Source organism: Diabrotica undecimpunctata, chromosome 3 (genome assembly GCF_040954645.1).
Source record: "Diabrotica undecimpunctata isolate CICGRU chromosome 3, icDiaUnde3, whole genome shotgun sequence".
Lineage (NCBI taxonomy): Eukaryota > Metazoa > Arthropoda > Insecta > Coleoptera > Chrysomelidae > Diabrotica > Diabrotica undecimpunctata.
The window spans coordinates 51,870,246-51,885,218 of record NC_092805.1 but is presented as its reverse complement, the minus strand read 5'-3'; the positions used below and the strand labels follow the sequence as shown (position 1 = coordinate 51,885,218).

At 31.2% G+C, this 14,973-nt stretch overlaps 1 protein-coding gene across 1 annotated transcript in view; it reads left to right on the top strand.

The window, feature by feature from the left end:
* The window catches only part of LOC140436797 (proton-coupled amino acid transporter-like protein pathetic), a 100,655-nt gene that overhangs the window by 45,522 nt on the left and 40,160 nt on the right, over window positions 1-14,973 (top strand). The window contains exon 3 of the mRNA XM_072525889.1: window positions 7,880-7,981. Within this exon, the coding sequence (XP_072381990.1) occupies window positions 7,880-7,981 (102 nt within the window). The remainder of the gene's footprint in view (window positions 1-7,879; window positions 7,982-14,973) is intronic.

Below are 14,973 nucleotides of genomic sequence, written 5' to 3'. Positions count from 1 at the left end.
TGAATGCAAGAATGCAGGGAAAGACCTATTGGAAAACCGAAAAAGCGATTGGAAGATGATGTAAATAAGGATGCCAGAAATCTCCTTAGCAGTCTGGCTATAAACCGTAACGGATGGAGAGGTTTGCTGAGAGAGCTGAGAGGTTGAATTGGGCTGTAGATATGTAGGATGGATGTATTAAACAAAGTCAACAGAGATGCTTTTCTGAGAGAATTAACAAATAACGAAAAGATACTGCAGAAAATCAAACAAGTGCTGCAATTATTGACTACAAGAAAAATTGAATCGTTATTTACCCCGGTAACTGAGAGTAGACGTAACATCACGAATATTAATAAAAAAAATGACGTTTCAGGTATTGTATATTACTAAGCAAACTTTTTAATGACAAATTTAAACGAGTAATGGAAAAAGATTTTCAGGTGGTCTATTTATTTAATTACTACAATCACGACAATGACAATAATTACTCAGACTGAATATTTATAGACAACAACAATAATGATTTGTACACTTAAAATTTGTGAAACGATAACTATTTGTAAAATGAAAAAAATATAGATGGTTACATTTCAATTCAATTCGAGTCTCTCATCATTCTCCTACGCGTGTTTCAAGGTTTACGTTTCATCAGGAAAGACTTTGTTAGAGGACTGAATTGAACCGACGCTTACCATTCAGGGGGCAATAAATGCTAGTTATGAAATGTTATTGATAATTTTGCTGACTACGACATTAAGATACGATATTTAATCTGATGACGTCACTTTAGTCTATCTGACAGTCGGACATATAAATAATTTTGTCACATTTGGAGATTACAGTAGTATCATTTAGAACTGAAAATGCTACAAACTCCGCAGTTATCTGACTTACGTCCATTAAATTATAAAAATATATCCTATAATATATACCTACATCAGATTCCACCTACAGTTGACACAGTATAAATCCTGATGCAAGTCATTATCTACGTCAGAGATTGTAGTTTGTAAAATACAAAAAAATTCCTGAATTCATTTTAAATCAAATATATCACAAAATTATTGCAGTAGTGGATTATACAACAAAATAAATTATTATTCAATTAAATAAATAAAAAAATGAGAAATAGAAAATAAGAATTAAATGATAATCTTACGTTAAAACAATTTGAGCCGCTGGTGTAGTATAAAGAAGTAAAATAGAATAAAAATAACACTTTTTTCATTATTTATTTACTTTAAAATGTTTTGTTGCAACTAGATTTTCAAATGTTAATCAATCGTTTTTCTTCAGCTTTATTTAAGTTTTAGTTTTCTGATCGATACATTACAATTGTACACATAACGGTTGTATAAGATTTGTGAACAATGCAAAAAAAAGTACGGTGCTTAAAAGTTACACACTAGTACATGCTTTTATCTTTCTTATACTTTTTTCATCCATCTTATGACTTTTTTAGAAAACTTTGTTTCATCTTTAAATTAAACCTATAAAAAATGAAGATTAATTTAAATACTCAAAGAGCCATAGATGCTTTACTTACTAATCACATATGCTACTGGAATCACTCTCGCCGTTTATATTAATTATAATAGGTAGAATTTTCTATTTATCTAGTATATGCTCTCGGTCATACAACTTTTTAATTACCTAAATTTTGGATTAATAATAAACATAAAACCTTGGATTAATGGGGAATTAATATATCTGATCAAGTATAAAAGAAAGTTGTGGAACAAATATAGACGTACAAATCGCATAGAGGATTTACTAATTCATCGAGATTTTGCCAATGATTTAAAGAAATCTCTACATGAAGCTCGTGTTGCCTACGAAGAGAGTATAGCCATTAGTAATAACTGTAAAAAATTGTACAAGTATATTAGATCCTCGTTGACAACAAAAGTTTCTATACCTTTACCGGAAAATTATAATGGGGATATATCCCAAAGTAACTATGAGAATGCCGAAGTCTTCGCCAGTACTTTCTCTAAGGTTTTCTCTGTCGAACCCACTAATCATCAGTTGCCTAATATTACTTCGTCAAGAGTTTCTTTTTCCCTTGAAAATATAATCATTACTCATGAAAAAGTTAAAAACATCATCTTCAAAGCTTAAGAAATAATTCGTCTCCTGGTCTCGACTTAATATCTTCTTTATTTTTAAAGAAATGTTCTGATGCTTTAGCTTCAGAACATTTCTTTAAAGCTACTACTACTATACTATACCATATAATGTTATACCACTATATGTTATTATATCCTTATCATTCACCACACATATTTTGCCTCCTATATGGAAAACCGCATCTGTAACACTGATTTTTAAATAAAAAAGGGAACAAATTGAATTATATTAACTATCGTCCTATCAGCTTAACACCTATAATATCTAAGATAATGGAATCTATTATTGTCGAGACAATTTCTGATTTTCTGCAAAATGAACTGGTCATACCAGAACAGCAGCATGGTTTTATCAAAGGACGTTCTACAATGACAAATCTTTTCTGGTGTGTCAATTTTTGTGTTAGAGTTTGGGACTCTTTCTCAGTTGAGAGAACGGTTTTAAGTGGGGTACCGCAAGGATCAGTTTTGGGCCCACTTTTATTCATAGCATACTTAAGTGATCTACAATTTCACATTAAATGCAGCAAAGCTTTCTATGCAGATGACACGAAGCTATTTTCCGATCCCTCCGTAAATTTCCAGTTACTACAAGATGACCTTGATTACATATGCGGAATGGTGCTCTACTTGGATGATGCCTCTTAATGTGGACAAATGTGTAGTTCTTCAAATGGGTAAAAATAAGCCGTGTCTTCCTTACTCTATTAATGGGCGCGTGTTAAAAACAGTGAAATCACATAATGATCTAGGTGTTATAATTAATAACAATCTAAGTTGGTCGGAACATATTTTGCATATTTCTAAAAAAGCTTACAGTAGATTATATCTACTAAATAAAACGTTTGCGAAAGTGTCATTTATGAGTTCAGTTCATCTGTATAAACTGTACATTCGTCCAGTTCTGGAATATTGCGGAACTGTTTGGTGTCCGGTATTAGTGCGCTATCGTAATATTCTCGAAAACGTACAGCGGCAGTGCACTAGAATGTCTTTTGGTCGCTCAAGACCTACGAATACAGAAAGACTGAATATGGCCAATCTCAATATATTTGAACAACGTCGACTTCGAGGCGATTTAATTATTACGTTTCGTATAGTAAAATACAACTTTGGAAATGTGGGGGATATGTTTATACTAGACAATGACAATCGTCTTCGTGGCCACAAACTTAAGTTTAAAAAGGAAACTTTTTTAACAGCAACTAGACAATTTTTTCTCTGTAATCGAGTTTTCTCGATATGGGATAGCTTTCCGGCTGATATCATAGATGCTCCGTCTGTCAATATTTTCAAAATTAAACTGGATGACCATTTGCTCCATAGTTGAACATTTAATTTGTACTAAACACTTGCTATTACCTATGTTTTTTTTATATTTATTTAGTTAGTTAGTGCTTAATATGTAACTATTGTAATGTAACCATTTAATTGCACACTATATAACATTGTATTCACATGGGCATATGGGTTTTGCGACCCCGGCTCAAATTTATTGTAAAATAAATAAATAAAAAATATTTAAAGTATCAAATTCTTTATAGCCTCCTCTACCAATATATCGGTTATAACAGTTTTTGGCAATTCCCCATATTAATTCTTTAGCATTGACAATAGAGTGGTATGGTAGCAGACATAATACTTCATGGTCATATTGTTTTGCTTAATTCTTTACAATGCATGTTAGAGGGGCTTGTTTCTAAAAATAAATATTAATAACATGAACTAAACTCTCATTACTAGTCATGACTACTCTAAGTCCACTAAAGCGATTTAAAGGAAAATATAGCCTCTGCTTCCTCAATGAAGCCATTTTCATTACCAGCATGAAGAATACTGTATCTACAAAAAAAAAATTATTTCAACACCTTTACGTTTTCAATATAATTAAATATATTACCGTTTTCTATCAGTTTCAATAGATGTTACACTTCTTTTATTCTCATCTTGCCAAACTTTCATCTATAAAAACAAACTTGTAGAGTTCTTTATGTTTATATTTTAATATAATCTCAAAAATTCTGCTCTTTTCATGGCAATATGAGACTGTTCCATCAGTCCTCGCCTTGGATCATCTTTTAGCCATTTAAAACCAATGTCTTTCAATACAATAATGGGTGATATACGATAGCCACTAAATAATTCTTTTTCCTTCAATTGAATCCATAACGAAGTCAAAGTCACATGTTTTTCTGAAAAGAACTAAATTTGATTTAATGTTCAACAAATCTGTTTAACTTAATACACTTTATGATATCTAACCAAAAGTATACTTACTTTATTCATACATTATGTAGATTATATTACGAATTTCACTTGTAGTTATTATTTTAGTATTGGTAGCTTTCTTAGGTCTATTATAGTATGCTTTTTTGGGTGATGATGTCAGAGGTGTATTAACTTTTACGGTCTGAGAGATAGAACTCACAGTTGAAATATGTAAATGTAAAGCTGCAGCTACACGCTAAAACAAAAATGTATACTTTAAGAATCTACATAAACATATAAAAAATACATTATATACTTTCCTAACAGCAGTCAAGGGTAGAATGAAGGCGTTAATATCACGTTCCTGTTCAAAATAAGAAATCAAAGAGGGTACCATCTCTTTACGACTATTTTACTTCTTATGTGGCATTTTGGAATTAGATCACACTAATTTTGTTCTAAAAAGAACAGAGTTTAATTAATAATAAATAATATAAACAAATCTGAAGTGTCAACACCGCAACCGTCAAATAAGTGTTACCAATTTAAGTGTCACCTTCGTTCGATCACAATTAAAGTGTGATCCGGACAATTGTGCTTTATAAAAATGCTTTATAATCCACTTTTAACATTATTTTTTACATCAAAATCTTCAAATATTATTTCTACGCACATATAATACAATATGTCTAGTGACTGCAATTCAGTGCACTTGGCTAAAAGATTATAGGAAGGAACAGACCTACGACTTAAATATTTTGTGTTGGTATCATGTGACGTCACTTACTATGACGCGGTTGGTGTCCATCGAGTTTTTTACTGTACCAATTGTTAACTTAAATCCTTATTCATGTAACTGTAAATAATTCATTAGAATAAGGAGTTTAAATCAACAAAACTGTACAAAGTAACACTTGTTCTTCGATTTAAAAGACAGTATATATACTCTGTAAAGTAGGTACATTATCTTTCTAACACACCTGTACATACAGTAAAATAACTATTCCTAATATGAAAGTCATTGCTATCTTTCAATTAAACAGGTTCAATGTGGACTTGTTCCTTAACGAGAACAAAATATGACAAAGTATTTTACAGTAACAACAGAAAAATGCACTTTAAATGGTATAATGTATCTCTTATAAAAGTAATTTTATATCTTTATGCAGCATGCAGACAAATGACGCAACAGTCGTTCGCCTGACAAGTAGTTGCGAATAAAAAGAATCGCTTCCTTAATTATTAGCTCAAGAAAACGTTACCTAACCAGTAAAATGAATGGGAAAAAGGATTGTCAATTGATATATTGTTATAAGATGACTCATACAGATATTTATCTTAATTGCAGAAGCGCGGTTTGTTGTTATTTTGAATAAATAAAGGTGGTTGGCCATGAATCTAGCACGAAGATTAGAATAGTTGCAAAAAAGACTGTTAATTGCTCGGGTGGGTCGTTGTCTTCCAAGAATGAAGACTTCCTGTAACATTAAATAACAGTTTTATAAATATGTAAAAAAAATTATAATACCAATTTATCATTCTTTCAGTTTAAGTATATTTAGCATTTTTTTAATATATATATATATATATATATATATATATATATATATATATATATGAATTCAATAAACCTAGAAATAAAATAAAATGACTGGAAAGATGGTACTGTGCACCAATTTTCTTGGATTTGGCCTAGACCATTGTTAAGAGTTAGTAAGTATAATTGACTATTATACAAAATTTCAAAATAAAAGATATTGATTTTATTACAAGAAAATATAATTAATAGCAATATAATTACTGACAACAATCTCTCAAAGGATCTTAAAAACAAATTAAAATTATATAACATCATTATACCAATGTGGATATATGGAATATAAGAACGAAAGAAAATGTAACATGTCAACAATCAGTCCAAAATAATAAATGAAGCGTTCGGCTAAACCCAGGTTCTATTTCGCCCTCATTGTCCGACTCAAATATTTACCAAAGGCAACTTAGTTGTTATAACTTTGTTATTCATAATGTGGGAAGTAACAGAGCCACAATGCATTTATGATACGACTGCATTGCAGAAAGTGTTTTAACAGAAATAGCGTCCTGTATGATTAAATGCATAACAATAAATTAATAATTGTTTTTAAGAGAGTAGCTTAATTCTTTGATTCAATTGATGTGTATGAAAAAATATTATCTGGAGAGTATTGAATATACACTGCTATTTTGGAAAATGTTGTTATTTTACTGATATTAATCAAAAACTTCTCTCATCAGGTTACAGTTTTTACGCTGTAATCGAGACTTTGCCATGATTGAGAAGGCAAAGAAAGCAGCATAGGTGTATTAACCCTCCGACCGTAAGTATTTTATTGACAACGTTAACTGAAGCTTTTGAAATAATATAAATGTACCAAAGGGATTTTAAGGACCTATATTAAACATCACCTGGCAAAAAACAGAAGTTATTCTAAATGGCGATTAACAAAGTTCCGTTGTATGAAGTATAATCTTGATATAAATAAAGCCTAAAGACTCACAAGACAGAAATTATGTAATCAGGTTTGCAATATGCAATTAAACAACTGAAAAACAAGAAAGGAGTTATGTGTATTCATGAATTATAAGTATGAAAAAGAAACTACATTCTAATTTCAAATACTAGCTCAAAAATGCTTTAACCAGTAAAACCAGTAAGGAACATGTTTTGCAAATTTCGAAAAAAAGTTTTGCTCGACATCCTCATGGAGCTCTAATGGAAATATTGAACAACATATGCTTAAACAACAATAAAAATAATACAAGAATTAAAGAAAGTCTCTACTGACAGAAAAACTAATATAAGAATAGAATGTACATTGTGAAGATTCTGCAATAGTTTCAGCTTAATAGGAGTACAACAAGATTGAGGCCTTTCGATTCATCATCATCATCATTCTAGCTTAACAACTCTACGTGGATCCTAGCCTTTTCATGTTTATCATCGATGTTATTAAGGAACCATGTTCTGGGTCTTCCTCTTCTTCTCTGACCAATGAGTCTATCAAGGAGCATTTTTCTAGCTGTGCCATTTTGTTCCATTTAAGCCTTTCGAATAGTATATACATATACATATATATGTTCGGAAAGATTTCCGAGGTTAGTTCAGTTAAACCTGAAGCTAAAATATACTAGCATAAAAATTAATATTAAATTCACCAGGTTTCCGGGTTGAACCGCTTATTATTGCGCTGAGCCTTATCTGATGCATTCTCTCTGATGTCTTCGTCAGGACTTCCTCCGGGGTCTCCTGAGACTGTAGTAGTGTCTGGGGCTTAGGAGACTGAGACCCCAAAGGTAGCCCTGAAGAAGATATTAGAGGATACCGACATCCTGGATACCGTTGGGCCCAGTAATAATCGACGAGGTTCAATCCGGAAGCCTGGTGAATTTATCAGTAAATATAAAGTAAATAGTACATTAAAAACGATTATTATTTACAATTTTACTTCGTTTACTTTTTTTTGTTTGTGCGGTTGAGATGTAAATAACCTTAGTAAATCCTTGTATTTTTTTTACAGAGCAACTTTAAATAAGAATGAACCTGTAAAGGTTCCCATTGACTCGGAACTAATTAAGGAATATAATCAGTATGAACACAGAGAACTTGAACATCCCAATACGTAAGTAGAAAAATTTTTCTTCTCAATTTTCTTATGATCTTATTAAAACCAAAAAAAATGGGTATGTCAGTTGTCAAAATAAATATAACCTTTAGTGTTATTTATGTTTAAGTAATATTAAGTAACATATTATATTTACATAATTAAATAACCTGCAACATGCTAAAAGCATATTCTGTTCAACAATTGAAGTGGATATTAGAAAAATATTTGTTATGTGTGTCAACGTTCGAAATTAATAAAAGTAAAATATGTTTGGCAGTTAAAAGAAGCAAAAATAGTAATTTACGTAATAAGTTCCGAAAGTGATATTTTACGAGACGGATAGGAAGTGGGAAGTAGGAAGGAATACAATACAATATTTTTTCTGCAGCCGTTCTGTATGTTAAAAAGAATATATGGATAAACTTTACTTATGAATTTTTATTAAACACTTTAAAGTTACTTACGTGAATTCAACATTTGAAAAATCTACTTATGGATATTAATAACACAATTATAACAATTATTTACATTGATATTGTGAGGAATATTAACAGAAGTGACAGTATTGAAATTAGTGTTAGACGTGTCAGTACTTTTACTATTTTTTGAGATAATAACTTGGTTGCGGCCATTTTCAATCTTTGAAGCTATGTGAATTTTATTTCTTAAAGAATTTGCTACGTATCCCTCTGCTACATTAGTTGATTTCCATCCTCAGTGTATTTTCAAGTTGGTTATAGTTAGGGTGACCATAATTTTTCAACAAAAAAAAAACTTATAATTTTTAAGCAAATACACTGCTAATGACTAAGAAATTTTTCTGGTCAAAATTTTACGAATCTTTAATCAAACAATAAGAAAACGATTTTTTTAAAATCAAACAGGTACATAGGTAAATTATGTAGGTATATATAAATTATGTATTATATATAAATTATGTATATATAAAAAATGACTAATAAATAAAAATTTGTAAAACTAGCGAATGGATTAATTTAGTATCCGCAGTCATATGAACCCAAACAAACAACAGATATATAAATTTTAAAAGCTAATTTTCTTTCGACGTTCCTCCCTGAACATTTTGATTATAATAGTGGCACCCGTTGTACTTTTTGGAACCATGAATTTCCTTCAGAAGTTGTGGTTTACTCTATAAGAACTGACACATTTCATTGCACGAAACTTTGAAGTTTGTGAAGACTTGCATGTTGGCTCCAGAGTAGATATTTTCAACTGCGATTTGTTGGGACTCCAATAGTTATTGATATTTGATAACAACCGCTCAAGCGACGCACTGGTCCCAGGCAGACAAAAAAACAAACTCGAGCCATCGATCTTCAGTAGAAATATTTTTCAAATTCCAGTTTGCGATTTTGTCTTTTGTAACGTAGGTTCGTATTAGACCAACTTCATCCAGCTCGTCCTGATTCAATATCGGACCCATGTAGCCCTTGAAAGCTTCACACGACGACAAAATTTCAGCCCAAGAAACTTGTTTTTTCAAGTTAACCCATCCAAATAGCTTTAGTTCACTTAAATTTTTACTCCAGTTTTTCAAATATGTTACACAATTTGAATAGAACTTCTTGACCTGCATGATGACGATATCCCGATAGTTTACACTAAGGTCAAGGTTTTCCATATTTTTAAGTTTTGAAAGTGACTCTCTTACTTTAAGCGGTAAAAATAACTCATTTAAGTTATTTTGAAGCTTATTTATGAGTAAGAATAACTTCAAAGCGGCTTCTGTTGCGCATATTTTGTCACCTTCTACATCTAAAAAAAGTTTGTGGAAGAGAGACTCTATGTTATGCTCAAACCCCATCCATGCCTCATTGATTGGGTTTTGAAAAAACGGTTTTAGAACTGTTGGACAATTATCAATCGATAAAAAATATGCTTTAAGAACAAAATCGCAAAACTGTTTTAGTTTCTTCACTCTGACTGTAAAAATATAGAAATACTTGAAAATCTTGACTGCAATAACCTTGATGTCTATTGGTCAAACATCCGTTGCTTTTTGTAAACAGTTGTTAAAAATGTGTGCCACACAACCAATTCGAATCAAGGGTTTGCCACGAGAAGCATTTAATATGCTGAATAGATTGTTGTATCCTTTTGCTTGCAATTCGGCGTTAAAATAGCATTTTTTTTTCAAGGCGGTAACATGATGAAATTGTTTACTTTTCCGGAAAAAACTACCGGAATTTAATTTAAAAGATAAACAGACTAATTTACAGCGGGCACAGAAGTTACGCGAGTGACTCATGTGCCGATCCGTTGCTGATAGAATAGTAGTGCTAAAGATCGGCGATTCTGATTCTTCCGCAAAAGATCGATTCTTAAATCGTTCGAATCATTATATTTTGTTTGGACAAAAAGTAGGACTTGTGTAATTAAAAAAAGAGTACATTTAGGTGTACTTCATCAATCGTAAAGTACAATAGGACAGCGTTTGAAAAAAAAAGTACTGTCCTACTAAAAAAAGTACATAATGGTCACCCTAGTTATAGTACCACCACTATCAGCCAATAAAGTGGCTGAGCTCCTTCGTCGACAGTGCCCGGTGTATTCTTTGGGATGCGGTAATTTAAGAAATTCAGCAACAGTGCAGGCGATTTTTCCAAAAGTGTGAATACCAATAGGTTGTATAGTACACCTTCCACTTTTGTAATATACAAATAATCTACGATCCGGTGTGTTTGCTTGACGTAAGGACAAATATTTTCTGTATAAAGAAATGTTTTCTCCAATAACCACAAAGGTTCTTTCCATGTTCGTTAGAATTGGGAATTTTAATCAGTAACATGGTTATCTTATCTTCTATATCATCTAAATTCATTTCGCAAAGCTCCTCACGACGACAAGCGCCTGCCAAACATCTTCATTTATAGTTTGTACATTTTTATCATTGCTCCATTTTTGAAATGAATCGTAGACCAATTCATACCTCTTTCTTGACTTTACCGGCAATAATTCATAAATATTGTCTAGCAGTTTTCCTAATCTCATCTGGAATCATTTCAGCTTCACTTTCACTGCTGATTTCCATTTCTTGGAATTGAAAACGAAAAACTGAACGAAAACGTTCTTCAAGATTAATAAAAATTAGTTTAATTATGTGATTCAAGGTAACATATGAATTTTCTACGTTCATTACATGGCGAATTGAAATTTTCCAACTTTCTGGGGAGATATCATCAACACATTTCCTTATTAATTCAACTACACTACCACTTAAAGTCGGAGAAACATTTTGTGACCTATCATTTGACTTTAGTTGGTGCCACATATGCTCTATGTGATTAAATAAACAATAGTAGGGCGGGAGCCGTAACACTGTATGTCCCATGTCCTCGGCCAATGCGTCACAAACATATACTTTTTTTATTAGAAAATGATTTTAACACTTCTAAAAGTTCATGTTTTAAATAACTTTCTTCAAAACATATATCGTTTTCTAACAGGTAGTTTTGAATTTCAATTTTCGTGTTATTTGCACTTGGAGACTTATGTAATTGACGACTGTGGTAACTTGCATTGTCCATTACTATCACACTATTTTGAGGAAGGTTAGGTATAAGACAATTCTTAAACCATTGCTCAAAAAGCTCTGCCATTGTATCCTCATGGTAGTCCACGCAGGGGTCTTTAATATTCCTTGCAGAAAGCCATAAGGCATTTGGGACCCAACCATTTTCTGATCCTGCATGTAAAATTGTTATTCTTTTCCCTTTGTTTGATGAAGCTTTTGTTTGACACCTGTTGGAAGAATCGACCATCCTTTGGATGGTGTTTTATGAGTGTCAAACCATGTCTCGTCCAGATAAATTATTGGTCGATCTTCTGTACGGTACTTTCTTATGGAAGTTATATATTCAGTACGCCACTTTTGTAAATGATGGGACTCCATAAGCACTTGCCTTTTGTCAATTGTACAATATTTGAAGCCCATTTTAGACAAAATTCTCCAAAGACTAATGCGGCTACAGTTTATTTGTGTATCGTCATTAGTAAGCCGTTGTTTTAAAGCATCTAATGTAGGTATCCGTTGAACTTCGTACATTGTGTAAATTTTTCGTCTTATTATGTCTTTATGACTTTCGTCAATACATTTGGTAGAACCGGCATCCTTACGCTTCCTTCTTGACTTAATGGGATTTGATGTAATTCTTTTAACTGTGGTTAGAGGTATTTTCGTTAAATCAGATATTTCACTGGCAGCAGTATTAGCAGTAAGTCCTCTTGTAAGTAAAGAACTATATATTATTTTTACGATTTCTCTAGCGTCAGCAGATAAATGCTTTTTCTTTGCTGGAACACTGGAAGAAGCACCATCAATGTTTTTCCACGGACGCCACATAATGCTGTTTTATAGGTATAAATAGGTATAACACTGGTAACACTTTCAACTAAATGAAACAAAATGTATATTTAAAAATTTTTCATCGGTTTTATATACTTTTACAAATTATACAGAATAGAGGCAACTTGTATAATTATTCCAGGAAATACTTAACGATCAACAAATTTATTGTCGTCATTAAAAGATCAACCATTGATAGTGAAACTCACTGTTAAAATGTTTACAACTTTATGAAATAAAATGTATTCGAATCGTTTTTGTAATTTTATACGATTTTTTAATCATTTTTATATTACTAGGAATTTATTATATAAACAAAATCACGACACTCCACAGTAGCTTCAATTTTACCTGAATACTTACCTGCTCAACTAATGTTGACTAGGCTGGGGTACTTGCGGTCGGGTTTTATTGCAATCATTAAGCATTCAACCATTTTTCGTAAAATAAACTATACCCAAAATCGTCCCAAAAGTGAAAAAAATTAGTCCCGAAAGTAGTTACTTTTGGTACGAGTTGTGTAAAATGGTACTTGATTTAAAAAATGATACCAAAAGTGTTATTTTCGGAACGGCTGCAGAAAAAATACTTTTTAATAAAATAAATAATATAAAATATTTGAAAAATTCAAGAAAAGTCATAATAACAAAATTGTTTTATTACCACGTTTATAAACAATTTAATACATTGTATGTCCGTCTTTCGCTCTTCTTAATGCTGTCTGTTACTCTGTGTGGAATATCATTATTAAATTATAAATAAAATTTTGGCGTGTTGTTTCCCAAATTGTTCGCAATTCATTAGCTAATTGTTGTATAGTTTGTAGTGGTTATAGGAGTCGATTTACGTTGGTACTTTTATGCTCAAACTTATTCGGTGCAATACATGTACAGGGAACACGGTGGCCCCTCCATTCTAGTAATTCCATGATAAACTATCCATTCGTAAAAACAGTGTTAACATTTCCTTATAATTAAATATATCTTAATTTAGATGAAATGCAGACCGTAAATCCGCTTATTAATCAAGTATATATGTTTTACATAATCTTGACTATTTTAATATGAGATTATTTTTATCTATTTAATTACAAAATTTGAGGTAACCCTAAATACAAATAGAGATAAAATTATTTCAAGTTTATTTATATTGATTGTTTCAAAGATAAGGATATAACAAAAAGATCTTAGAAATCAATCAAAGTATGACAAATAAGTATGTTGTAATATTCAGGAATGTTATTAATTATTTAAAAAATCGAATGTGATTTTTATACACGGTTGCGGAAAGTCTGGCAACAAGGCTTTATCTTTAAAACGAATTAACGTAAAATGATAAAATTTTGGAATACTAAGGGCCGATTGTTCGAACCCTAATCAAAGCTTAATTGTAATTAAATATTTAATTAAAATCAAATGCGTCACATTTTAAGGTTATGTTGACTGATATATTTTATTCAATTTTATTATTTTACATTTTAATTTAAAGTAAACCATAATTAAACTCTTTCTGATGTTAATTTCATGTTTTTATTTACAAATCAATAATAATAATAAGCAATTTTTAATAATTTTGACAGCTGCTGTGACGTATTTTGCATGTTTTACAAGATAATTTAAGTTTGTATAACGTCATTGTTTCTAGTATCTCCGCCATCTTAATTTTTTTTTAAATAGCAACATAGGTTGGGTGATACGTCACAGAAAAACTTATTTCATCCACTTTTCAAAAATGATAGTATCTTGACGCAATAATAAATAATTAACCAAATAATTGAATAAACTTTGATAAAAATATTAAACATGTACTTTTATACAGATGGTATTTTACAACTCATAACGCTAGTATACAATTGAACTAAATTACAATTTTTTTTAAACAAAGTGCTGAAGTGGTCCATTTGTTGATTGATAATGATAAAATCTATCGTGAAAGCTGCGAATAGAATTGTTAATCATTTCTACAGTAATTAACTGGATTTCACGACGTATGCTATATTTAGGTTAGTTGGTATGTTAATATAAACGCCGTTTTTCAAGTAACCCCACAGAAAAAAAAATCAAGTGGTGTCAAATCGGGCAATCTTTCCGTTTATTCTATCATACCTATTCGATCAATCCATCTCTTAGGTAAAATTGTATTTAAATATTGCCTAACGTCTATTTGATAATGTGGAGGTACACCATCTTGTTGAAAATATACATTCATATTTGGAAACAAACGGTTGATTTCAGGTATAATTTGATTTTGGAGAAGGTCGAGATATTTAACTCCGGTCAGTGTACCTTCAATAAAAAAAGGACCACTTAAATGTTTTTTTACCAAACCAGCGAAGACATTATTTTTTTCTGGATATTGTGTATGAATCTCTTTCATCCAGTGGAATTACAATCTGACCAGTATCGAGAATTATGCCTGTTCACATAAACATTTAAACAGAATGTGGCTTCATCGCAACAAAGTCTAAAAAAATGTGTTGCGTCTTTATTTTCTCTGTTATCGTTTCACGGTAAATTCTAATCGGCGATCAAAATCATCTTCAGATAATTCTTGATGGGTCTGAACTTTGTGTGGATGGAATTTATGTGCATGTAAAATGGACTGTACAGACTTTCTACTAATATCATGATTTTTTGCC